This window comes from Rhinatrema bivittatum, chromosome 18 (genome assembly GCF_901001135.1).
Source record: "Rhinatrema bivittatum chromosome 18, aRhiBiv1.1, whole genome shotgun sequence".
NCBI lineage: Eukaryota > Metazoa > Chordata > Amphibia > Gymnophiona > Rhinatrematidae > Rhinatrema > Rhinatrema bivittatum.
In genome coordinates this window covers 49244037-49271388 of record NC_042632.1, presented here as the reverse complement: position 1 = coordinate 49271388, position 27352 = coordinate 49244037, and the positions used below count along the sequence as shown (strand labels likewise).

At 45.3% G+C, this 27352-nt stretch overlaps 1 protein-coding gene across 4 annotated transcripts in view; it reads left to right on the top strand.

Moving 5' to 3' along the window:
* LOC115079746 (rap guanine nucleotide exchange factor 6-like) overlaps positions 1-23102 on the top strand; it is a 401516-nt gene extending 378414 nt beyond the window's left edge. For 3 of the 4 annotated variants that reach the window (XM_029583573.1, XM_029583567.1, XM_029583566.1), the window contains 6 exons: positions 3714-3848; positions 6283-6396; positions 9615-9843; positions 11493-12007; positions 15853-16173; positions 18548-23102. In XM_029583573.1, coding sequence (XP_029439433.1) covers positions 3714-3848; positions 6283-6396; positions 9615-9843; positions 11493-12007; positions 15853-16173; positions 18548-18573 — 1340 coding nt within the window. In that variant the 3' untranslated portion in view covers positions 18574-23102. The remainder of the gene's footprint in view (positions 1-3713; positions 3849-6282; positions 6397-9614; positions 9844-11492; positions 12008-15852; positions 16174-18547) is intronic. The other variant, XM_029583568.1, reaches the window with a different exon arrangement.
* The last annotated feature ends 4250 nt before the right edge of the window (positions 23103-27352 follow it).

The following is a 27352-nucleotide window of genomic DNA, read 5'->3' as shown; positions in this document are numbered from 1 at the left end:
AAGATTATATTTCTCGTTTACTCCTGGGCTTTAGCAGTGGCTTTCTTTGATCCACCTGGCTGCTAATGTTTTATGGACTTTTCTCCCAGGCGCTTGTCCGAATCTCATTTAAAACCCCATTATGCTAGCCATTTTGACAGTGCCCTCCGGCAACAGATGCCACAGCTCGATTGTGCATAGAGTGGAAAAGCACTTTCTATGATGTGTTTTAAATCTGTTAACTGTTACGTCATTGTCACGGAGTATCTCCTCCTTTAAGTAATATTTGAAAGGGTGAATAACCATCCTTTTACTTGCCCCTTCCAACCCATTCGTGATTTTAGAAACTTCTATCATGTCCCCTCTCAGCAGTCTCTTTTCCAAGCTGAAGAGTCCTAACCTGCGTAGCCTCTCTAAAAGATTGTTAAGACAAGATTTCCCCTTGCTAAAACCATGTTGACTCTTCACCATTAAGCCATGTCTGTCTATATGGCCAGTGATTTTAAGAATAGCTTCTATCATGTTGCCCGGCACAGACATTAGGCTTACCAGTGAATAGTTTTCTGGATCCACCCCGGTAAGCCCTTTTTAAAAATTGATATTACATTGGCTTCCCTCGAGTATTGTGACTGTTTTAAATGATAGGTTACAGATCACTAGTGAACAGGTTTGAAGTCTTCAGTATTGTTTTTGGACACTGGGGTGGATGTCGTCCGGTCCTGGTGCTTTGTTACTCTTTAATTTGTCAGGTGTTTGTTAAAATGAGAAAGTGGTCTGCACTGTTTCATAAAGCCTGGAATTTATCTGGTGGGGGGGGTTTATCAGGAATTTATCAGGAAGGGGGAGCCCCGTGCATCCGGTTCTGATCGTGCTGGATCCCTGCAGTCGGTTGCTGAATAATGCAGTGAGGCAGCTCTCTTCTAAGGCAGGCAGACTTCTAGCCGTTAAGTGGAAAACAAGCCGGGTGGTATTTGAGAGGCTTGTGAAATGCCTTGAGGGGGTAAGCCTAAGGTGCTAGGAAGAAAGCAGCTCTTAAAACATGAGGTTTGTAGCCAGGCCCCGTGGCTCAGTGGCAAGTGGCTGTGCACTCCCATGTGGATGGCTTCCAATTTGATTCCCTTGATAGGGGCTTCTGCTCCCTGGGTCATTCGGGGATGCTGCGGAGGCAGCACTCACAGCCCCAGCGAGGGTGTGGGGGTAGGTTGCTGCAGTGGGAGGAAATCATGGCCTTCCATAAGGGTTGACAGCTGGTGATTGGATTTAGAGCACGTGATACGCCTTTCCGGAAGAAGCACTAGTAATTTGGCTCCCGGCCTCAGGACTCTTGCTGCCAGGGCCGGATTTAGGCACAGGCAGCATAGGCCCATGCCTAGAGCACCAAATTCTGAAGGTGCATAAAAATTAGGTCTCCCTCTGGTTTCTGGAGGCAAATCTCCTACCCATGGTCGTCTACCTACGGGCATGTTAAATCTAGCTCTGGTTGCTGCCATGACCAGACTGGGAACAATGGGAGGGAGGGTCTGTTAAAATGGAAGAATATCCCATGGGTAGTTGCAAATGAAAGCTCATGGCGCCAGAATCCCAGCACTGGTTCTGACCAAAAGAAGGAGAAAGGAGGAATAACTGCACCAAAAAACCCCCCATGAAGTGGTAAATTTGGAGGCCAGCTAGCCAGAATTGCTGTTGTAAATGTCCTGTAGCTGATCGTAGAGCCCCCAGGGAGAGAGAGAGAACCAGCAACTGTTTTGATAGGTTCTAGACTGTCCAGAAAGGATTTGGGAATTTTGATAGGTTCTAGATTGTCCAGAATGCATTTTGGAATTTTGTGTTGCTCTCTTGAGCCTTTAAGCGTTTTACAGGCAGAACACAGTGGCAGTAATGTGCACTAACTGTTAGCTCCTCCTCGTTCCTGTGCACCCATATTAGATTATCTGTCCAGTCTTCAGGTCGCTGGAACCTGATCCTGTAATCAGCTGGTGTCTGGTACGCTTTCAGAGATAAATAGATGTGTGCTTGAAATGGTATTTCAGGTGACCCAAGTTCAATCACGTACCAAATGGGACGAATTATCAGTCTGTGTGAGATATCTGACTCCATCTGAATATTAGATGGGGACACGCACACACAACCTGGAAGTCGAACCACCTTGACATTTAAGCGGGAGTGTATGTCTAGTCGCAAGGCCACCTCTGTACCAGACCTGTTTTCAGCCAACCCTAGGGAGCCTAAGTGATCAACTAAAAATTCACCTGCATTTGGGACCCTAAAACTTATGCATTTAAGTTCCTGTTATGTAACTAATTGCTGAAAATGTGAGCTAAACTTTCCCCTCCCTAACTCTGCACCCGTTGCCACTCACTACTCTTAATTTTAGGATCCTAGTGAAACTAGGCATTCAGACCCTAGCAAATTTTTAAAGGGACAGTTTAGGAGCTTAAACCCCGTGAAAACTGATCCCCCCTCTGCACACGTCCTGGGGTATCTGTTTCGGTACTAATGACGGTTATCACACACACCGTGCTGGAATTTAACAAAACGACCTCATTCAGGCATCCGCACGCTGCCTGTTGTACTTACGCAAATGATTCCGTTTTGGTTTTTAGCTGCGTGTCCCCTTGTCGAGCAATTTCATATTGACCTTCCTGCCTCAGATAGGCCCCTACTGTTCCGTAAAGCTTTGAAATGGTATTTTGTGTTGCTGTGTTCAGTGGCGTGTAAGCATGGCCAGTCAGAACAGGGTTTTGCATAATGGTATTAAGCTGGTTTGATTTGGGTTCTGTTTGTCTTTATTTTTTGGGGGGGAATAGGTTGGGAGGGGTTCAGTATTTTCAATATTGTACAGCTAGCTGAGGTGGATCCCAAGCACAAAAAAAACCCTCATTACTAAAATTTACTTTCATGATGTCATAATTATCATACATTTTGCCAAGAGTAATAACGGAAATGAGTTAATTAAATTTAATTATTCAGGCTGTCATGCACCATTGTAATAAAATTATGGGCAGACCCTGTTAGCAAGCATTGTACTCAGTGTGATGAAAAAAATTTTCAGACTGCAGATTAAGCTTTTGTATTATTATTTTGCCAGTAAAATACTTGTTTTCCCTACCATGAAATACATCAAAATGTGCAAATCCAGAATAGTCATTTAAAAAAACAAAAACGCCAGCATAATCTGCATGGAAATTGCGGCCAGCGTTGATCTATGCAGCAGCTGCATGAAGTTCCTGCTGGGGACCTGCATAAACATTCAGATCAAGTGCTGAAAGGGTTAATGTCGCGTCGTCGCTCTGGAGAGTCACCGCTACAGCTTCCAGGCAGAAGTAGCCCAGCCAGAGTATGAGGAGGGGACCACAGCTTTGTAAAGGGCACATACCGAGCTTCATATTCCATTGTCCCTGTGCAGGAAACCAGTTTGTGTAGGGGAGAAAAAAATTAAGTGACCCTGAACAAGTAAAAGGAGCAGATAAGGACCTGGAAGTCAGTAAATAAGCAGTCTCGATACCTCATTAGCTCAGTGATTTAATTTATGTACGATTCTGATCACCAAAGAATCTGTTTCCATGAAACTAACACAAAAAAATGCATTTACTTAATACCATGTGCTTGTGAGCACATGGTATTTTCAAAACAGGTTTTGAAAATTGAGGGGCAGGGGTGTGCAGTCCTGCGTGCGTCGCCTGCATTTTTACCGTAAAGGTTGCTCTTGCAATTTTTCTGTTTTTTTTTCTCAGGCACAGGTTCTCCCCAGAAGTCCCTCTGTGTGGCAGAAGAGGCAGGTGTCAAGAAACAGGCTGAAGATGCCGTCTCCCTTGTATCCTCGCTGCACTCCAGCCCTCCTGCATCGCCTCAGGGTACTCCGCGCAAAGGTAGCGCTGTTTGCGGAGCTGCGCTCGGCACCCTCCCGTTGCCGCGTGTGACGTTTTTCACATTAAAGGGATCTGCCGCCTCCCGTTGTAAATCGTGGAGCTTAGCACCGCGGCAGATGCTCCCGTCCTGGCCCCCCCCCCCCCCCGTGGACGCATTTCTCCGAATTCTGCTGCCCTCCCTGTCCACTGCTCGCGGTGACCCAACCTTGGGCCGCTTTCGAGGCTGGCCACAGACAAAGTCAGCGTGGGACGCGAGGAGGGGGGGAGGGCGTTGGCAAAGAGCCCTGCCGTGATAATTTCGCGCAAGGCCTGCCACGGCGCAGTACAAAGTCACTGCAAGTTAATTCCCTTTGTATTCCCTTCAGCTTCGTTGTACGCGTTGCGCCGGTGGGGATGGAGGGGGGGAGCGTGGCAGAATAGAACGTAAAGCTCGTTAAATGTAACGTGAAGGTTAATTGAAGCGTTTGGTGCCTCTTGCTTGCCGCGGAATTGGAAATAACGCAGCCGAGCAGGGCAGATAAAAGTGACTTGGCTGAAGTTTATGGATTGTTCACACCACGATTCTGAGACTCAATAAAGACGGCAGAGTCCGAACCCCTTTCAGTGAGGCGGGAGAGGTGATGTGGATCGGCGCCATATGTATCTGGATAAAGCTGGAGGCGAGCATCCGTCGCATGCCTGTTGCTGCCGCGAGGGGATGGTATGGACGTGCTCTCTCTCTCTTCCCCCGAGATCCTGCTGCTGGCTGCAGTTAGGGTGAGGGTTTTTTTTTAAAAACCGCTCGCCCGGTATAGTAGTAGAGTGGAAGAGCCATGTGACATCCATTAGCTTTCATCCGGCTCCAGAGGTCCTTGTCTCGCTCCCCTCCCCTTCCTGATGAGTTCATCGGTTGGATTCCTGCCTCCTGTGTTTTAGGGACCAGCTTGTTCTGATTATTGCAATCTGCTTCCAGGATTCCATGTGTTGCTAAGCTTCTCTGCAAATGGAATAAAATGAAGACTTAAATCTTAAACAACTTAAAAAAATATAAAATAAAATTCCCCAAACCCTCCCAGAGTTATTAGCACAGAACGCTTGCTTACAGACCTTCCTGATTTTGTTTTTTATATCAAAATTGTAGTATTGCCTGCACTAACTTGGTTTTACTAGGAAGAACCGCTTGCAAAGTTTGTTTTCTCTCTGACTACATAGATAAGGCAGCCAATGTAGTGTAGGGAACTATATGCAAGTACGTTCCATGGGCAGAGAAAATGTCATCAAATTCTAGTGAAATACTGTGGTGTGCAGCGCTGACTGTGTGTGCAGCACTGTGCAGGATTTCTGTATCTTCAGTACACTCTCCTCGCTCACCTTGTGCACTTGTCTGTACTCTGCACAATGCCTCCCCCCCCCCCCCCCGCCCCCCCCCGGTTCTCTCCCTCCCTTTACCCCACTGCATGATGATGACAAAGGGCCCCACCCCCTTTTCCCTAAAGGGCAGCTCCGTGTTCTCAGCTAGCAGAGTTCTGGAAAAAGAAGGTAAACCCATAACGATCCTTGAGGCCAGCCAAGGGATCGTTCCCGGGACCCCATGCTGGACTTCCAGGGCGGTCGGGGGGGGGGGGGGGGGTTGTGATTGAGTAAATTTGAAGGGTTGGGTTTGGGGTTTTTTTTTTTAAGAAATGTGCCCGTCCTCCCCTCGCTAACCCGAAAACGAATTTTTTCCCAAAGTTCGGGGGGAAAAACTCCGGTTCGGCATTCGGGTCTTCCGAACAGGACGAATCAGGCGATTTCGTTGCAATTTCCTAATTCGTTCTAAACGAATGCACACCCCTGCTGCTTGTTGCTGTCGTCAGTAGCATGAGATCTGTTTAATGTTGGGGTACTTGCCCAGGTACTTGTGACTTGGTCACTGCTGGAGAAAGGATACTGGGCTTGATGGACCCTTGGTCTGGGTCAGTATGGCAATATCTTATGTTCTTAAGGGTTTCCATGAGGTGTGGGCGGTTGCCAGTCCCCACCCTCCAGAACCACCGTCATGCTAGCAGTACCATGATAAGAAATCAACTGTGGGTGCATATAACCGCCAATCTAAAGAAGAGCTTAATGGGTTTTGTAGTTATTAACACTTCAGAGGGGGGCGGCGGGGGGGGGGGGGGGTGGTGGTGAGATCTGAGACGATATAGCAGCATCTGGAGTAGTAATGCTTTTGCTATTTTTAGCATCATTATCATCCAGCTGCAGTTTGGAAACTGAGGCACCAGGAGAGAGAGATCATATGCAAAGTCCTCACATTTAGAGAGTGATCTTAGCATCTTGGCCTCCGAGCCACAGAGCTTACTGTGTGTTTCATTTGTACCAACTTCTCTTAACAAAAGGCAAGCGCCGTGCAAAGCCATCTCTGCCTCAGTGCTCTTGGTCCAACGTGTTTTCCTCTCTTGTTTTATTTTCACAGTTGGTAGTGTGCCACGGTCTGAGAACTGCAGCCGGGTGAACCTGTCTGGATCCTCCTTGTCGCTCACAAGCGAGACCAGTCACAAGAGCGGTGGGCAGCGCAGCTACGGAATAGGTGGGAGTTTCTTGCAAAAAAAAAATCCAGCTGATCACTGGCAGGACAGCGCAGGACACAGGCAGCGGTGAAAGAGCTGCCGAGGAGGACAATGCAGAGCAGGCAGGACACGAGGAAGGCAAGCCTAGGAAAAGGATGAGATCCCCCTTCGGACGGTTCAGGGAAAGGAGCTTTTCCAGGGACAGACTAGCTTCTCCTCGCAAGCCGGAACCGGGCTGCGCCGAAGCAGCGGGAAGTTGCGAGCGGGACGAGAACGTTGCGGCGCTGCTCAGGCGCGAGAAGAGTGGCGAGCTCTCCTGCGCCAGTAGTAGCCAGGGTAGCAATCGTGCCTGTGCCTGGCTCTGTCCTCGGCTAAGAGCTAAGAGGAGAAAGACCATTTGAAATATAGCCCCTTTTTTTTTTTTCCCCTCCCCCCCTCTTCAGAAACTTAGTAATATAAATATTGTTTGCTTGTCTGGAAAAGGAAAAATCTATCTTAAATAGCACGGAAACCTAAAAAGCACTGTAGGCTTCCTTGGCTGCTAAATGAAAAATATATATGTACAAAAAAAATCTTATATTTTGATAAACAAGCAGTTACTGTAGCTTAAGAAAATGGTGGTGTTGCACTATTAATCTAAGAATAACTGTTGAACACGGAACTTAGATATATATGTTTGATCTCGTAGATCCTAGTGAAGAGTTGACCTTGACATTTGCAGTTACTGCTTAGATGTTTTCCTCTAACTTGATGATAAAATGCTGTAGAAATTTGAGCTGTCATTAAACAGACTACTTCAAAATAAGTTTCTCTGAGATGGTTGGTGGTGGCTGGGTACCATTCAGCAAGGTAATAAGGTGCCGGAAGTAAGACTTTAGCGATACTGCTGGCCATGGAGTAACCAGGGATGCTACCAGCCGGCACAGACACCCCAGAAACCAACCAAGGTTTGATGGTGGCCAGGTTACTGTCCGCTGAGACCATGGGGGGGATCAAGGCAGCTGACTGTTCGGGCAACAGCCTCGCTAGTCTTGGTAGCTTTTAGGATTAATTTGGTGGTGAGACATTTAGGGCTTTAGGGGTTGGATTAAGTTATGGGTTCTTGGATAAAGAGCAACAAATCCCACAGGCAGTCACGCACTATGGCTGGCGACTGGGGTTAGATGTACAGCGGTATGGACCCCAGAGTAAGTGGGCAGACTGAATGGGACCGGTTTTCCTTTTATCTGTTATCTGCTGTGCCATTTTTAGCTGCTGGGACACAGGGTGCACTTGTTGCGTAATAGCACAGTAGTGAGATCCAGAAAAGGAAGCCTGACCATCCTCAGCTTGCACAGCACTCTGCCGCGTCAAGCCAGATCCGTTGCTAATGGAGAAATCCATCCTTTCACAAAACTATCAGGGCCTAGCCCTGTTATATAGTCCGAAATAAAGACCAGCGTCTGCCTTGCAGGGATGACCGTAGCCGTCAGTTTAGCATGTAATGAGTCATTTTTAAGGGTTGGCATTTTGCCAGCTTTCTCTGTTGTTAAAAATAGAATTGTTGCATGGTGCATCAATGGGCCAGCTCTTTATATGATGCTAGTGCCTTACTCTTGGATTAGCATGCTCTTACCAACCTGTTTTGCTTTATTCTGTTGATAGGCTGCTTTTCCCTTGCTCTTTGGCATGTGAAATTGTTATAATGGCCACAAAATGTGGATTAGTGTTAGGAGGAGGAGAGAAACCTTACAGCTCTCTTTAAGAGTTGAATATTCCAGTACCGTGTTCGTTTTCCAGTGCTTCTCCCCCCCCCCCCCCCCCCACCTCTTGCCATATACAGAGTAATAAAAATGGAAATTTATTTCCTGCAAGAGAGAGATCCTTTTATCCTAGCAATCATATTTACAGAATAAAGGGAATTTCTCTTGTTTGCCAAGCTTTCACAGAAAGAGCTATAGATTTGGTTGAGGCTCAGCTGGGTCCTTATGTATTTCGAGTGTAAGAAATACAGGTCAAAGAAAAACAAGCTGCGGGTGATGCCGCTTTATTGGACTAACGGGAATGAAAAAAAAAGGTATCGTCTACAACTTATTTTGACCCTTGTTTCTACATATTCAGGTGGGGGAAGGCGGCACTTTTGCCGTACTCTACTTCTTTAGATGGAAGCACGTTTTCGATTCTGCTGAAATGCCACCCCATCGTTAGCTGTAGGTTATAACCTGTCGGCAGGTGCACGGTCCTTACGCAGCCATGTGGTATCTGTGAACGGAAGCCCGTTTAGGTTGCGACCGCAGAAGGCGGTGGATTTCCGTGGCTGTGAAAGTGCTGGAAAGAGTTTTTCCTTAAAGCCCTCCATCACTTTTCTCCCAGCTCCGACCTCCTGATAAAAACCCGCTGATTGGTTTATGACAGGCAGGTGAGCACCGGGATCTTCCAGTAACCGAAAGTGACCTAAGAGGTCAGCGGTCCCCTCTGGCGGTCACAGACAACAGAAATTGAGATATTTTGGGCTTTTGTGGGCGGGTTTTTTTTTTGGGGTGGGGGGAGTCTTAATTTGAGTAGCTACCCCCCCCCCCCCCGCCAGCTCTTGTTACCCAGCCAGGAGCTCTCCTACCCAAAGAGAGAAAATGACAGCACCACCCCAGTAGGACTTCACGCTTTCCTCCTTGCCCTGTGCCCAGTTTTGCTGTGTATATAGCGAACTTGTACCCTGCTTATATTTTTATCACTTGTATACTGTGAGCACCATGCACCTCCTTGTACAGGTCTTACAGGAAAATGATGTAAAGAAGTCGTTTATAGCTTATCTCGTGGTTACAGGTGGGTTCTTTAAACTTCAGCTAAACTAAATGTTGGTTGAGCTATCCAGCTTTTATTTCCATTACGTTTACAGCTTCTGCAGGAAGAGAGGAGGGTTGTGTATATTTATGTATGTGTGTCTGAGGTCGGGGGGTGAGGGGGCATAAGAGCACCTGTTTTAAAACCTGTACACTTTTTTTTTTTTGTTTGTTTGTTGTTGTTTTTTTAATGTGTGCTGACGGTTATGGATATTTGTAATCTCCCAGTTCTGACTGCTGTGTGATGAAATGTGCAGCTCCTGATCTGCACAGATATGAAAATGTGGACACTGCCTTTTTTTTTTTTTTTTTTAAAGGTTTTTGCTGTGTTTAGATGCTTCCGTCGGTGTTTTGTTTTGTTCGGATTTTACGTTTCCCAGCGCACTGAACTGCTAAATTGTTTGTTTATTCCTGTTAAGGTTACGCCGTCATACCGTCGGCGAAGTCCGATAACTTTTCGGACTCCAGCCACAGTGAGATCTCCTCCCGGTCCAGTATTGTCAGCAACTGCTCCGTGGACTCGATGACCGCCGCCCTTCAGGACGAGAGGTGCCTGCCCCCGTCCCACGGGACTATGGACTCGGTGGGAGCGGCGGAGAGGAGAGACGTCCCTCATCCCTCGGTTGACTATAGCCAGCCTTCCTCTAGGTAAGCGGCAGTGTCTTTGCGCTGTCTTTGCGCTCATCCGGAGATGTAAAAACGGGAGAAACCAATAGGAAACTTCTGTCGTGACCCGGCTGCGGTTCATATCAGGAGGGCGCAGGCCCACTGGTAGCGCAGGTGGTGTGGTGGCACTGAAAGGATATTGCGGGGCTGTAGAGGGCACTCGTGCCGTGACGTGGGGGCCTCTGTCTGCCCTCATCTCCCCACCAGGCATTCACCGGGGGGGGGGGGGGGGGAGTTGTGCGATTGTTGTACAGCCAGTAATATGGCTTTCGTCATGTGATCAGTGACACTGGCAAGCGGTGATGCACCCTAATTGTAATCGTCAAGCAAGATAAGTCAAGTTTGCAAATCTATGGAGCAGGATGTTAAAGGTTCACGGTCCTTGCCTACCTGAGTTGATGGGGGAAAGAGAAGCGAAGCGAACTTACTCTACTGGGATTTTGTCTCTTGCTCCCTCTCTCTCCCCCACCCCCCACTACGTCCCCCTACTCTTCCAACCAGGATCACAAAGTGTTTTTCGTGTTAGCACAGAGAGAGAGAGGCTGAAACATGTTCTCTGATATTTTTATCACACTGATCTAAATTTTAAAAGGTGCTGTCGGGCCAGCCCAGCGAGCTCACTGGATCCCAGGTCAGCTGGAGATGCTGCAGAAGCAGCGTTCACTGCCCCTGGTGGGGATGGGGTGGGGGGAGGGAGGGAGGAAGGGAATTGCCTCACTAAGGGTGGATAGGTAGAAGGCAGATTTCAAAACCATTTTGATGGGCTCTTTTTTTTTTTTTTTCTTTTTTAATTGTGTTTAGCGGGGGGGCAGGGCTGGGGGGGGGGTTGGGATCCTATCAGTGAGTGCATTTTTCTCTTTTCAAAAGTTACGTGCGTTGCATCGGTCAGGAAAGTTACCCACGGGGGGGGGGAAAAAGGAGATGAAAGTACTTCTCACGTTTTCCTTTGAAAACTGGTCCCAGTCCCGATTCCAGATGAACTGGAAATACAAAAGAATAGCAGGAAACTGCCGGGTCAAAAAAAGGGGGGGGAAAAAAAAAAAAATAAAGTTGCGTCTCTTCTGCAAAACCTGCTAAGCACTGCAGATAAGTGGAGAAACTTTCCCTTGTAGTTTCCAGAGTGCTCTGCGGGAGCCTGGGAAATCTTGTGAGGAGGGCTGCAGAGGTGGAGGTTTGCGGTCTTGAGTTTCAGATGTAAAAGCGGCCTCTGGCTGATGATCCTGGTGCCAGAGATCTATAGTGGGTCTGCACCAAACGCCATATGGGCTGAGACATTAAAGATGTAAATATGCATACCCCAGAGGAGAGGGAGAGACAGAGGTGAAATTCACAGGCATCCGAGGTATCGATGCACGAGAAGCAAACCTTTTCCTGAGAGAAGAATGCTGTAGAGAAGGTCCTACCATGACAAGCTGGCTTCAAGCTTGGGAAGAACAATTATTAAATGTTTCTTCACAGAAAAGGGTGGTAGATGCATGGAGCAGCTGAAAATGCTAAATTGTGTGCATTGGTTTAAAGCTGTCGGTGGCAGAATGGACTGACGTCTGTCCCCAGCGTACTAAAAATGTAATGGCCCCTTGCATTCCTGTCTGATCACCATCTCTTGTTCGTCTCCCATCTGCCATACCCAGCTGGTTATCGCTGAGAGCCGCCGCGCTCCGAGGGGCCTTCGTCACGTCCTCTGTGAGCAACGAGGAGATTTCCCACGAGCACCTTGCGGTGGATGCCGCGGACAGCGGCCGGGGGAGCTGGACTTCCTGCTCGAGCAGCTCTCACGACAACTTCCAGGCCATCCAGAGCCAGAAGAGCTGGGAGCTCCTGCACCCCTACCGGCACTCGCAGCTGGGTGCTGCCCCCATCGCCGAGGCGGAGCGGGCAAACTGTCACGCCGGCGAGCCCTGCCCGCACGTCCCGGAGTACTCGAAGGTCGCCAGGCCCTCGAAAGACGGCGGGGAGCCCGAGCAGTCCCGCCAAAGCTGGACTTCCTCCGGCTCCGTGTCCGACACGTACGAGACGAACTATGGAACGATCAGGCGTAGGGCGCTGGATAACTCTACGACGGAGCACACTGGGGTGCTGGACTCTAAACTAGGCACGGACGCCTCTTACAAAACCGTTACCTCCAGTACAGAGAAGGGCCTGATAGGTAAGTTGAGCGCGAGTGCTTGCGTTTTCACATCTGTTTTACGTTTAAAGGTGAAGCTGTTGAGGAATGACATCAGCAGATGTGTGGGGAGGTGGTGGGGGGGGGGGGGGGATTGTCTAGATTACTTGTGCAAATCCATCTTTTCATATGTTCTTGATTAGGCCAGGACGCTGGCAGTGTTGTTCAGAAGAGGGTTTCTAGACCTGTGTGCACTGCTTTAGTAAGAATGCTTGGCTTTGTTATATTCTGATTGTGGAGGGTTCCTTTATTTTTATAACAAAAAAAAAAAAATAAATACGTAAATAAAAAAAATAGTTTGGAATAATGCACAGAGCAAACCATAGCCACCGTGCGCTCTAGCTGATGAGTTCTTCTGACGTCTTCTATTGCAACGATGCCTCTCAAAGTGCCAACAATATGGCGCGTCCCGCCGTCCATGAGAAGGAGACTCATAACTGTGCATTTCTCTCTCTCTTTCTTTAAACATTTCTCTATTCTTCTACCTCCAAAACATTGTGGGCCGGGTTTTAAAAAGATTAGGCGCGCCGGGCCCATAGCCCCGGGACTCGTGTAAGTCCCGGGGCTTTACTAAAGGGGTGTGGGCGGTCCGGGGGCGGGGTCAGAGGCTCCGGGCACAGCGGCCATTTGCTGCTGTGCTTGGGATCGCGCGCCAGCAGGCGCAAAAGGTAAATTAAAATTTGTGGGGGGGGGGGGGGGGGTTTAGAGTAGGGCTTAGGGGGAGGAAAGGTTAGGGGAAGGGGTGGGAAGGTCAGGTTAGGGGGAAGGGAAGTTCCCCTCCAGGCCGCTCTGATTTCGGAGCACCCTGGGAGGGAACAGGGGAAGGCAGTGTGGCTTGGCGCGCGCGAGGTGCGTATCTGTGCGTCCCCTTGCGCGCGCCGACCCCCGATTTTATAACATGCGTGTGCATATGTAGGCCGCGTGCGCGCGCTTCTTTTAAAATCTACCCCTGTGTGTGTGTGGTTCTGTATTTCCTCTTACTTCTTTGTGCTTCCGGCCTCTGTTTGCCTACAGCGCCAAGAGACCACCATTCACACCCAGCCAGGAGCTTCCTCTGTTTTATTCCCCCCCCCCCCCCGACTCTCAGTCCAGTCATTGCATTGATGGTCCTGTGGCAGGAGTAAGTGTGTGGGGGGGGGTACATACCCCAGAGTTTATTCCAGAAGCCTGCAGCCACGGGCCTGAAATCCGGCCACGAAGGTGTCGCCATTCTGCAGTGACCATGGCTTCCTCCCCAGCCCTTACTGACCTTGAGGAGCGAAAGACTTGACCTTGGAATGGCTTTTAATAAATGAATGAATGCTAAACACGATAGCATTTTTTTTTTTCCATTTAAACTTTGCTATGTTGAATGCCTGCCACCAAGTCTTAGAAATTGTTAAGCTGGGACAGCCGCTGTGCTACAGGGGTTATGTTCTCTTCTGTAATGAGAGCGCACAGTTTTAAGGGTCATCAGCTCTGAACTGTTGTCCTGTAGATGTTTGGTTTTAGTTTGGTGAATACTTTCACAATTAGAATGTGAAATTATGATGATATGAATGGTTGGGAGTGGAAATATGACATCCCTGAATGCCCAGCCCTGTAAGAGAAAGGCATAGATATGTTTTGGGGTTTAGTGTTTTGAAGTTCAGCTTAACGGAAGCAAAGGTTTAAGACGCGCGTTATGGAATAAGAAGAATAGTATCAGCAGATGCAGGTGGGGTCTAGATTACCTGTGCAAATCCAGCTTTTCATATGGATCTAAAGAAGTGACAAGATTTTTTTTATTTGTTTTATTTTGTTTTTTGGTTTTTTTTCCTTGAGAAGAAAAATAATGTGTTTTGTGACTGTAGAGGAAGCTGAATGCCTGTTACTCGGGTTCCTATTGCAACAAATGTGTGGTATATGCAACAATATTTTACCAGAGGTTATTTTGAGATGACTTACTTTACAAGTTAATTAAAAATGTACAAGCATATTTATTTGTATCTTTTAAGTTGTCTCAAGCATTCAGTGATGCACATTTGCAAGATTTCTCTCTGCATACAGTTCCCTTTCACTCAAGGTGTTTGCAACAATTGATTTTAACATTCCCCTTAATATCCAAAATAATCTTAGGCACCATTTGTCTTAAAGAGATTTTCCCACAGAGGAAAATGGGAAGGTTTTTAGCCCTATTCAGGTAGATCATCTCTGTGTGAGGTATGAATGAAGCTGTGTTCTGTGGGGAGGATTTAAAAATGATAAATATTTCACAATAAAAATGTTTTTGTAAACTGGATACATCTGAGATATCACAGAAAATGTTGTACTTTTCTCCTTCTGTGACACGTATGCACTATGTGCTTATTTCTCATTGTAATGTCGGTGAAAAGCATTTATTTATTTATTTATTTATGTATTTAAATATTTGTATATACCGACAGTCGTTGTGAACATCTCTTCAGTTTACATGAAACGGAATGCAGCAACAGGCTTTACAATAATCTAGGAACTGGCAAAGAAAGAAAACAACTAATAGATATCCAAGGAAAAGGGGTAACCTTGTACAGAGAAAATAAATTCGCAGGCAAGAGAATGACCTGAGAAATTACATTAGAAGCAAATTATTTACATTGGAAGCTAATCAATAAGTTTAGCAACAATATATTAACAGACAAAGGATTTAGAAACGGCGGAATTTACATATGCAAGGACAAGAAGTGTTGGCATCAGTATGCAGAGTGGAGAACATATTTGGAGTCAAATTACATTCAGCATGAGCCAGGGGAGGGGATTTTAAATCACCATATCCTTTGGTTGATATTCTATGAATTAACGGGGGATTAGCCTTAATAAATGTGCAGTCCCTGATGTTTGTGAGGATTAGGGGGTCTTCGCTTATTGACTTGACTTGGGACATCTCCGCAGGCAACCATCATGGCCGCCAGAGGCCTCTGGGTAAGATTCGGTACAGTGGTTAGTTACCGAGCAAAATGGCCGGTCACGAAAAGAAGCCGTACCAACTGCAGCTGACAGACAGAGCAAAAAAACGAGTGCTGGTGGGGGTAACCAACAAGGGAATCAGATTAACTCAAAAACTTCACAAAGGAAAACAGGCATTTAATTAAAAATCCAACATGGCCATGTTTAAGGTTATCACCTTTATCAGGATAAAATTCACATGCAGATCATAAAATAACTGTTGGATTGCAGATCTTCTCTGACCCTAAGAGAAATTAGACCTTAAGCTAGTTTAAGAGACAGATGTCTATGGCATTTCTGTGTTTCTGTTTTTCTGGTTTAAGTTATTTATGTAAATTTTGATCCTGATGCAGGCAAAACATTCACTGTCCTAAATTTCTAATCTTTTATCACCCTTTCTGGATATACTCTTTGCCTTTGGTATACAGTTAATAGTTTTAAAATTGATTTTATTTCCTGTTGCTTCCTGCACCATCGCTCTTTTGGTTCCAAACAAAATGTAATATTTTCAGGGGTCTTATTTCTCTTACAGCAGCGAGGGTCTCGTATTGCTTTCTAGCTCAGGAATGTTAGGCCCTAGCTACGGTAGCGCGAGTAAAACACCCGTACAAGTTACGCACAGCGCGTAACTTCTAAAATAAAATGATTGAACTTGAAACATGGTGGGCGGGAGGAAGCCACTCTGCTGAGCGTCAGAAATCTGCTGCTGTCATTAAAACCAGCTTCTCTGCATTTGCATTTTTATTTTACCAGTTTCTGTTTTGTTTTTTGTTTTGCCATTGTAACATTTTCACTGTTTGAATTTTTATTTTAATATTTTTTTTTCCTCCCCTTCGTTTCCGTTTTCTCCATTAACATTTCCATTGCTTGTCTCTTATGCCCAGTGTACTGTGTCACCTCACCTAAGAAGGACGATAGGTATAGGGCGCCACCCCCCACTCCGCCGGGATACATGGGGTACTCTTTAGCGGACATAGAGGAAGGATCGCCCCGCCACCCACACTTAAAGCCTCCAGACTATAGTGTGGCAGTCCAGAGGTCAAAGATGGCACCTGGCAGCCTCTCTAGGCTTTCGTCAGCTTCTCTCGATAGAGAGCCCGTGGCTTGCGTGTCGCAGAAGATCCTCTCCAGGCCCCAGTGGCACGGCCGGCAGCCGCCCCATTGCAAGCTAGCAGACATGACTGGCGCAGATAGTGAAGAGGATGGTATGTTGAAAAATTGCTAAACTTGGTAGATGCAGTGTGAATGTACAGCTTACCTAATCTGTGATCCGGCGGTGACGGGTGGTGTGTACCGTGCAAATGCCATGTAGTTTTGTTGGGCCGGCCCACGTCAAAATACTGTAGGATGGAAAACAGACTGCCGTTCTTCAGTAAAACAGTGCTCATTGGTAGAGAGGAGAGAAGGATGAGAGGCACTGGGGGTTACCTTTGATCACTGGAAATTCTTAGAAATACATAAATGGTAAGAAAAAGCTGGCGATTAAAATGATTTGGGGGAAAAACAGAAACTACCTTAGTTGCCTGTATTTTCTAATCTACAGTATTTTATTTTGCTTAGGGGAGGGGGGGCGCATTGCATTGGTACTCAGCATGAGGAGATGCCCTCCCCTTCTTGGGGTACAGGATGCAGTGCAAGTCTCCCGTCCAGCTGAATCTCGATGCGTCATGGAGGTGACGTGTAGGGCCTCGGGGGGAACGGTTTGACAATCACACGAGGCTTTGGGGAGCCGTGTTTGCACTGCTAAGAACCAAGTCGTGGGCTCAGTAAAGCAGCTCCCGCTGTAAACTTTTGAAATTGCCTGGCTGTATTCCTGGACTTTGCCGTCCATAATCTGCCTGCTCTGGTGACCTCATGCTCTCTAACCTTATCTGATGCACTAATATTTACTTATGCACATCTTGCATCTTGAACTAGCTGGCACCTCTGAATTTTGTATTTAAACAATTTAGTTAAAACCTCACTACAGGCTTGAAAGTCAACAAAAAGCACGTTTTCAAAGTATAAATAAAGACCTCTGCTTTGTGTTAGTTCTGAAGTTAGTGCTAAAGCGAGGCATTGGATAATGTATTATTGGATTATTCTGTTCATATAATCCAAGTTGCACACACACATTTCCATAATACTGTATGTGTACAGTATTTTATACTACTTGTATAACTCAACCATGCCTGTATGAAAGTGGTATGGCCATTGCACCTTGCTGACACTTCCCACACATAAGACCAGTTTTTTAGATTTAGGAATTTTTACCTCTACTCTTAAAGCTCATGTTCTCAAGCATCCCATGGAAGTCCTTAGTGCTGCCGTGACACGCACATTTTGCTTGTGTTCGCAGTGCATCTGTACGTCAATTGAAAATTAAGAATATTGGTGTTTGTGACACCGGGAATCGCTGTTGTCAAGGTGTACCTTTTTTAAACATCTAGAATTATCTGTTTGAAAAGCAGAACACATATGTTGTACCACGAAATTCAAAATTCACGGGTTTTCTTTTCCTCCTGGACAAGAAAACTGAATTGGAATCTGTGTACAGCAGTACTTTGTGTCTTGATCATTAAATAGCATCTGAGCACCTGGGACCCGTGTAAGGGGAACCAGCCCACCAAAAACGAAAAAAAAAATCTTGGTGGCTGATGAGATTGATGTTTGCCATTCCCAAAGTGCTGCACCTAGCGCCGTATGTTTAGCCCCTACTTTTCCTGTTGTGTTGTGGGTTTCCGGGATGGCAGCTGGCGATGGCTTCTTGAGCTTGAGAGTTCAAACACAACCATGTTTACCATTACCCTTGAATCAATAAGTGAGAGCAGCAAATAAAGCTAAAAACCCAAAGTAGTGTCAGAAATCAACTGTGGTGTGTGGTGTGAAGGCAAGGAAATTGGGCAAACGGGCTTGGGGGATGGTTTTATGATCCTGATCTGTCATTCTACATTTCTTTGTTTCTGACTGGACCCTTCATTGAACGGTAGGGGTGGGGGGGGGGGGGGGGGAGCACACTGGTACCAGACGTATGTCCCAGGTCTTGCCTAAGAGCAGTTCCCTGTATGGGGACTCAACTTCCAGAGCTTGCAGTGAGGACCACAAAAAGCTTTGCCGTAGCGAAGCCTGCATTGATATTCATGCCCTGCTCCACTCTATCGGGTGCCTTTAAGTCTCGCTAGACAAAACGATTTGATGTTCTGTAACAGCCAAGTACAAAGTCAAAATGGCTACCTCTGCTACAAGAAGCTTTTAGGTTATACCGAAAACCAGCGCTTTTCTCCTGTGTTCCTTCAAAAAGAGCTCTCTGCAGCAAATAGCATGGGAAACGGAGAATTTCATGTACTCCCCTGAATCTCCCATCCAGGACTTTTCAGATGTTGATAGTTTTGTAAAATATGTATATTAAATTATACTAAATATAATAGGGGTAATTACAGAAGTGCAATATCCATACAGTAATAATGTTTCCTACTACTTTATAAGTAAATTTGCATGTACAAACTTTGCATTTTGGGAAGAGGAAGAGCACCGTTGGTATTTGTTTAATTGTATTATGAACGCATTTGGTTAATTGCTCTGTTCTCATGTGTTTTGCAGAAGGTGAGCAAGTATCGGCAGTATAGCTGCTGGAAGTATTATAAGCACCACTTAAGATTGCAGAGTCCTGAGGAAAGAGGACCATTGGTGTGTATGTCTCTGTTGGCCAACGCCAACAGCTTGCTGCTACTCGTCTTGAAACCTGTGTCTCCGTCTTGGTCATGAACGGCAGGATGGAGCTGGTAAGGTCACATTCCAGCCACAACTGATAGTGCACCGTCGTCACAAAAGTCTGCCATGCTTTCCCAGGGACTGCCCCCACACCCTTGCCCCTCCCCTACTGCCTCAATACAAGGACTGAAAAATAACGGGACAAGCCTTTGTGCATTTGGGGTTCTCTAGTCCCTCAGGAACACGTGGTTCTGGGAAGCATTTCAACCTGTGAGATTGACACTTTAGTGCAATTCTCAGAACGTATTCTGTAAATGAACCTGGTGATTCTGAAAAGTCAGGAATGCTATTATGTAGTAACTGAAAACTTGAAACTTCGGCAAAAAAAAAAAAATCAAGGACACGCTGTATTGTCTTACTTATTAATTTATTATGTGGTGGTTTTAATGAGACTCTCTCGAATGCTCTGGTTGGCTAATGCGAAATTCACGAGGAAATAAAAGACAGTAGAAAATAAATCATTCCATACTGACAAAACACAGATGGCTGGGAAGGCAGTGTAAGATACGTGTGGTCTGCACTTCAAGGAGAAGCTGCTCTCTAAAGACTGAAACACAGGATTACCCCATTCTAGGTTTCCCCTGGAACATGCAAGAATGCATTCAGCTTAAAAGGGATCATCTTTGGATAACAGCAGTGAAATGGCACCATCTGTTGACTTCTTTCCCAGGTTACATGTAATACTGTGGAAGGTGGGTTTTTTTTTTTTGTTTGTTTTTGGTTTTTTTTTTGCTGGAATGGAGAAAATGCTGTATGTACCACAAGAATATGGAAATTATTTTTCAGTTGAGGGGGGTGAAAACCAAGGTTCAAATGAAAATATCCAAAAAGAAAAAAAAAAAACCCCAAAACATAAAATAGTTCAGACTGACTCTGTTTTCGGACAAACTTGGATATTCGTAGACCTAGCTAGAATCAGGTTCATAGTGAAACGCAGCGAGCTCGCAGTGGAAAAGGTGATCAAAACAGCTTATTCTAGAAATTCAATCTCTTTTTTTTTTTTTTTTTCTGGTGCCACCAAGGTAATGTTCTAGTCTTTTGTTTTTTTTTTTGTTTAGTGCTGTAAAGTGAACCGCATTTCTGTACCTGTGACCACTTTGGCACAGCATGTGAAACACGTTGTTGTGTCAGCTACGCACGTGGGTGTAGGAGGGTGCATCCATTCAGTATTTGCTGTGCTGTTGAAAATCCTAGCTACTCTTTAAAAGTTTGCCAGCTTCAACTATTTTTTTTTTAAGCCAACCGGAGTGCGTGGTCCTTTTATGTGGATTAAACTGGAAATAATCTTCATCGGTTCTCTGTGTCTCAGCACAAATAAAAAAAAAAAAAATCCCCAATCTGATACTATAAACTGGAAAATTGTAAGTATATTTACATAACATTTCACTGAGGGGGGGAAAAAAGGAAGTTTACAGGTAGGGAGGCAATATATATATTTTTTTTTAATATTTACGGATGATATTTTATTCTTTATTTTTTTATTTTTTTTAGCACAATGGGGCAACATGGTTTAAATTACATCATGTCAAAAAGTAATTAAAAAAAAATAATAAAAAAGTGATGTTACTGCACCAAACCAACTGTTATGATACAAGAATATGAGATCATGAAAAACTGAGAGGATAGTGTGTTGGCGCACGCATTCAAGAATGCGCGTGCTAATATAATTTAATCGGTTATTTCATATTTATTTTCCACGCTGAAAATATTTCTGATTGCATTCTCACTGGATTCTTCCCTGTGCTGCCACCTTGTCCTTCCTGCACTTGTAAATTAATGGATACTGTAAGGGGGGGAGGGGGAGGAAGGAGAAATGTTACCAGTTGTATTAGGCGTGGATATTTTAAAAAGCTCTCTGATATATGCGAGAGTCTAAAAATCAGCTACTGATTTCTCATGATGTGTGAAAGCCATAGCAATCAGCTCTCATTAGTACAGATATCATTGTCAGACTGGGTGGCATGTGGTTTTTTTTGTTGTTGTTGTTTTTGTCCACTTTAATGCAAATTTATGCAAGGTGCCTCATACGTGCTATTACATCTCAGAGAGAGAGAGAGAGAGTGTCTATGTAGTACATTGCACACCGCAGATGATATTGGGAGAACTGCCGTTGTTGGTTGGAAACTGCACAAGCAACTTGAGGTTCCCTATTAATGTACAAGAGCATTGTGTGTCATGCCCGATGAGCAATACAAGCCCTGCTAGCTAAAACCATGTGAAGGAGGAAAATTTATGCACATCTCCATGGGACAGAGCTGAACAGGCCTGGACCAGATCCAGGTACCTTCCCCTCCCCCCACCACACCAGTAGCTTACATTTTTTTCAGATTTGTCAGGCCCCTTGGCTTCTTTCATTGTGTTCAATTTTTTTTTTTTAATTCCTTCGGGCCCTGTCCAGTAATGATTTGCCCACTGGTGCCTATTAAGGGGGGGGACGACACACATTTTGGCTGGTTATAGCTTTTAATAAGCACAATCTCCCCAGCCCCTCCCCCCCCCCCCCAAACCTTTTGGTTTCAGGGATCGTAGGGTGCCTACTGGCTCTGCATTCATCTCACACTGTTGAATGGAAAGAATCAGACCCTTCTACCTTTTATGTGGCCATCCCATAATCGGCTTGCCTCTTCCTGCCTGATAATCTATAAGCTATCCAGTTACTGTAGGCCAGGTGTCTTTATGTCCGTGAATCCCACGTTGCTTTCAGGAACAAGGTTTTAAAGACCAATTTCAAGACTTACTAATGATATTTTCTTTAATGTAAGCCCTGCTTTCTGGAAAAAGACCAAAAGAAGTCTGTAAAAAACGGTTGATTTCATGTGTGTGGTTTGTATTCCCTGCATAAGCTTGCTGTGTGGTTTACATCTGCCTGTTCTTGGTGTGATGCAAGCTTTCGTTATTGAAAACTGGCTGATCACATTGATCAGTGATGATACAGCTAATAGTGTGAGCTTTTTCCTAATGTAAAAGAGACACTATCCCTTTTTTAGCCTTCTGGAACATTTCAAATTAGGAATGTCAGATCCTGACTCTCTTGGAAATCTATTGTTTACAAATAATGAAAACTCCCTAAAAAAAAACAAACAAAAAAAAATTGTATCCCATATTGGTTGCTTCTCCTTGCTAGTTGCTGTTCTTTGTAGTAGTTATGGGACACCTGAGGGTCTGAGTTGGCGTTCATCATTTGTGCAGGAGTAAATGTTCACAGCCTGATGAGACTATTGCTGTCTCTCCGTGAGTCTCCCAGGAATAAAAGTAGTTGTATTTTAGAAGCAAAAGCCTGAATTTGGCATGATCACAGCTCCTTCCTGATCCTGAGGTCCTTGCAGGCTCTGGTGTGAGCGGTGGGATTCTACTTTCACCCTGCGACATGAGCTATAACATCTGGTCCTTTGCACTTGCTCTTGTCTTTAGGGACTCTCCACCATTAATTGCTGGAGAATCAAACCTGGTCTTTGCTTGAAGGACAGATAGTAATTTTAGTTTGCAGTAGTTGGTAACGCTATTAAAATTCTAAAGCCCCTTGGAAACATTTTGTCATGAAATGACTGGTAGTCTGCTGTCCCTGTACCCGGTTCCTTAGGAACATGGTGCAAGCCACTTTGTCGGGGGGTGGTATTCAGCTTTCCATTTGCGAGTCATATTGAGAATTTTGAAAACTGGTGCACTGAAATCAAGGGGGAGGAGTCCTTGAGTGTGACGCCCCTTAGCACTGACAGATTTTGATATCCAGCAGGGGCCGGTGTCTCGTGTAATCTCAGCTTGGCCTGGGGTGTGTGAGGCCACCTCAAATGGACGACTGCAGATGTATGACATACTGCATAAATGTGTGCCGCTTGGTGTCACGAACAGGAAGAAGGATACATGATGCTGGTGGACAAGAAAAGTTTTTTATTCCAGTGCCCTTATGAGCCAAAATCGCGGAGAATAATTTCCACGACCTGATTTTGGCACATTCGTGCTCATAAGACGTGCCTGACTCAGCAAGGTTTTTAATATAATAATGTGATTTGATTCCTGTGTCTCTGGGACGGTCCAAAAGGACTCTGTCTCCACTGAGGGTTTCCCCCCTCTCTCACTTTTAACGTCCAAGCCCTTATGACGTCTCAAAGAGGATCATGATGCAGTTTCTGCAAAGACCTGTGTTACAAACACCCCAAAACATCTCACAGTTTATCCAATTCTTTTATTTATTTATTGCATCTTACAATGAAAGATGCCGGGGGGGGGGGGGGGGGAGGGTGATAAACATAACTGTCATTTTAAGCTTTTATAAACATTAGAAGTAGCCTTTTTAAAAAAAAAAAGTATATTTAATTACATTACGACTACCTTAAAACCCAGATAAAGAAAAAAAAAAAAAAGGGGATACTCTCTCTGTGGAAAAGCTTTATATATTTAAATAGAAAACAAAAAAACTTGAACTTCCAGTTCGGCTTTAGCTAATCTTGTGGGGTTTTTTTTGTCCGTCTTTATTTTTGATAAATCTGTAATGTGGTTTACCCTAGTATGATATTCAACTTTAATTTGACGTTATGTGACCTATCATGGCAGAACTGCACAGGTGTAACAATATTCAAATACATATTGTACTGCACAAGTCAGTGATTGTAAAGTATTATGTAATAATGTTTGTCTAATATTTTTTGATACCTCTTAAACTTAATGTCTTTTAGAAAGACAGTGCCTCGGTATGCTTTTTGTATTTTTACTGAGTGATTGTAAATATTTGTTCTATTTTTGGTTAAGAGAATGTTTAAAAGTACTGTTTATTATCCAATCTACCATGCTGTTGGAGTTAATAAACAATCTACATAATTATCAGCTGGTACCAGCAATGAATTATTTTATGCTGAGTTTGAATGGCAAAGAATTCCAGGCAGGAAAGTAAGAGAAGTGTTGCTCACAGAAGACGTGTGAGTGGGCAGGGTTCACCAAGGAGAACTGACCTGGCTACCAGTTTATAGGCCACACATTTGAATGATCCTGCCATGACTCGAGTATATGAGTGGCATTGACTGGGGCTCTGGAGGTGATCCCTGCTGTCCTTCCGTAGTAGGAGGTCACTGTGAATGTCCGGCCTGCCGGGGGATGGCGGCAGAAATGGAGGAGGTAAAAGGTAGCATTTGTAGGACCCCCATTGTATTCAAGTATGGAACCTCATATGGCGCCAAGCCTCTGTTCTACAGCTCTGTGATAACCAGGTCATTACGGCTGACGCTCCAGGAATGGACCAGACAAGAACTTGGAACAACTTTCTGCAATTTTTAAGGCACACTTACTATTTGCTGATTTTAACATTGAAAATAATAAAACAGTGAATATGACATGCAGAAGTTTGGACACCCTTCCAGTTGATTCATTACTACTTTTTTTTTTTTTTTTTTTTAGAAAGTTAATAGGGCCCAAAAAGTTGATTTAATCAATAGGTCTTCAGTCAGGCAAGTGAAGCAATTCCACAATTGAATAAATACTTTGACCCTTCTAACCTCTCAGGTTGTGATTGTTGTTCTGTCTACTTTCAACAACCATGGGCTCCTCTAACCAGCTGTCTGAGCATTTGAAAAGGAAGATACTGTAATTCACTCTTACAATGCAAGGGAAGGCTAGTAAAAAAAAAAAATCTTTAAATGTTTCTAGCTAGCAATTTCAACTGTCAGAAACATTATATTACTGGTTAGGAACTAGGACAGGCATAGGTAACCACCTCCCGCTGCATCTGATGGTAAGCCAAGTTTCCTTCTATGGGCTTTTACATCAGTAAGACCCTGGGCTGGATCCAGCGGGATTTCTCCCTATTCTTCCCACCCTTCCTGACTCATTTTAGCTCAGCCATTGCAGCAACAGCCTGTGGCTCCCTCCAAAACATGGTAATGTGACCTCCGAGGCTGGCAACTAGGTGTCGTGGTCGTTGAGCGGTGATGGAGAGTCCCCCCTGCCTCCCCCTCCCCCCACTGCCACCACTGCATTGGAAGGGGGGAGTGCAGTATTGGCGCAGGGCCAGCCTTCCTCTTTATCTTTTGGAATATTTGGCCAGGCCCTCTTTTGAATGCCACTTTTTTTTTCCTACTTAGGTTTTTAACATTTGGAAAGCAAGTCAGACTGCGGAACATTAACTTACATAGCCTGTGCCAGCATATTGAGCTCGGTCAGCATTCCCAGCTAGTTGCTTCTTGGTTGACAGTGCCCCGATAAATAACGTTCAGACAGCGGGGGGAAAAAGGTTTCATGCACTCTCAAAAGTAGCACCATCGCTTCTCTCGCTTTCTTTTCGGCTAAGATCCGAGCATGGCATCTGAGCTGTGGGTCAAGATGTCTCATCTTGGCCTTTTTGCTGAGATTGAGAGCCTGCACAATTTTGAACGGAGACTGGTGACATACTGACATAATCATTTACCAGAGGAGAAGGATCAAATCTCCTGTTAAATTAAAGAAAAAACAAAAACCCAAAGATTGCGATAAGAGAATTAAAAAAAAAATATATTTTTTTACTACTTTATAAATGGTGCACAAACTCTGAAGCAGACAAGGTTGGACCAGACCTCGAAGGAGCCAGCCTTGTGTATTTTCAATCTGACATGCACCCTCGCTTGCATTTGCCAGCATGGACTTCTGCCTCCATGGCGTGCTGATCCCAATCTCGGAGCAGCAGAAAGGGTACCCAGAGGTGGTAGCGATCCATCGGCAGGACAACTGCAAAATCAAGGTGGGGTCCTCAACATTACACTCCAAGTCAGCTTCCTGAAACAAAAGTAAGAAGATTTTTCCCACCAGTCCTGCCCTGGCCCTCCCTCCTGCCCCCCTCATCCAGATAATCACAATATAAATCCCCTGTTGATGCTAAAATGTTACTAAGGCAAGCCGTTAAAAGGCAGCCATCATGCCCAGCCTTCACACAGTCAATCCCCGTCTGAGATGGGTGAATAAAAGATTTACTTTTACTTTGGATATTTAATTATTTTTTTTATGGTAATTGAAGTCTAAATGCTTATGAAAGATGTGTGAATGGCCTGAAGAAGACACTGTCCCCTCCCTCTTAGAAATTTCTAGTTGTTGCAGTTGACGTTGGCTAAAGTGCCACAAGATGGTAGCATTGTACACCTTTTAGTGTTTGGGTTCCTTCTCATTTTGTGTGACCTGAACCGCAGCACCATCCTTTTTCAGGCCTCCTGTGTAGGGTTGCCAACTGGGGCTCCAGATTTTCAGGACAGGCTCATCCGGTCCTGATTTTACTCCACTGCATGCGGGGGGACGGACGGACGGACTTGTACTCTTGCTTTGGACTGCGATAGGGAAGTCGGAGCTACAGGTCCGAAGCACGCAGTGGGATAAATCCAAGACTGGACCGACCTGTCCTGAAATTCTGGAGCCAGCTTGGCACAACCCCTTACTCTGGTGCCAAATGTTCATAGGCGCCGGAGCGTCGCCACCACTGCGGTGCTGCTTCCCTTCTCTGGCGGTGCAGGCTCCAGGAAGCAGCAGCAGCAGCTCCAAACAGAAATCTTCAGCCTCCTGCAGTCCTCGTGTAGGGACCAGGCCCCAGGGGTGCCCCACGCTCCTTCAGTCTTGGGAGAAGGGCAGCTCCCCCCTACACGTACAGAAATGACAATGATTTAAAAGAACGGCTATAGAGTCTTCCTCCTTTCCTGTTTGTTTGTAGTGAAAGTAGTGCTGGGATCAGACTTGAGGAATCTGAAACAGCTTCTATGCTGACTATTATTTGTGGCTCGCTGCCGCGTACAGATAAGAGGAGACACAAACCCTCTACCTTGTGCAAACTTTTACACAATCAACAAACCAATGCAAAGGACAAGCACGTCCCTGTCCCGGAGGGCTTACAGTCTGGGCAGTGCATGAGAGCTATTCATACAGATGGCCCCACCTCTGGTGTCATCTTTACTGAATTGTGTGTGTGTTGGGGGGGGGGGGGAGGGGGTTGGAACATGACCAGTTTAATCAGTACAGGTTAGTGTTGTGGCTCCCCCCTCTCCCCCCCCCCCCCCCCCCAATGTCCTTATAAAGGAGAAACTGCAAAAGAAGCCAAAACTCATTCTATCTTTGCAAATGCAGCCAGAAGCAAAGGGTAGGAATCGCACAAATCATATTATACCCACCTGGCCCCTCAAAAACTCATACATCCATGCTCACACGTTCAACTCAAATACACCCACAACCTGGTGTGTACTACCAAAACCTGAGCATTGCACGTCTTAATGATCCTGTGTCGCTTTCGAATGGCCAATCTTTCTCAGCAGAGCACTAAATCGTGCAGTAGCCGGCAGCATCACTAGCTAATGCCTGAGCCAAATTTTGGCAATCATTCCCCTCCCAACTAAAAAAAAAAACATTTTTTTTTATTCAGTTGCCAAAAACCCTTTTGAAATTGAACACAAGGGTAGCTATGGTGATGTATAATGCTTTACTGTATTTAATATTTATTGACAAGGAGCCTGCCAGCCTCCTCTCCTACTACCCACGCACAGGCATTAAGAACGCTGCTTACAAATTAAACAAAAAAAAAAAACATTAGCAAGCCATTTAGAAAATGTTTCAAGTGATTTTCCGGCAGTGGGAACATTCAAGGTTCATTGAAAGGGTTCTAACACTCCCATTACTGCTGTGGTGCACAATTCATTG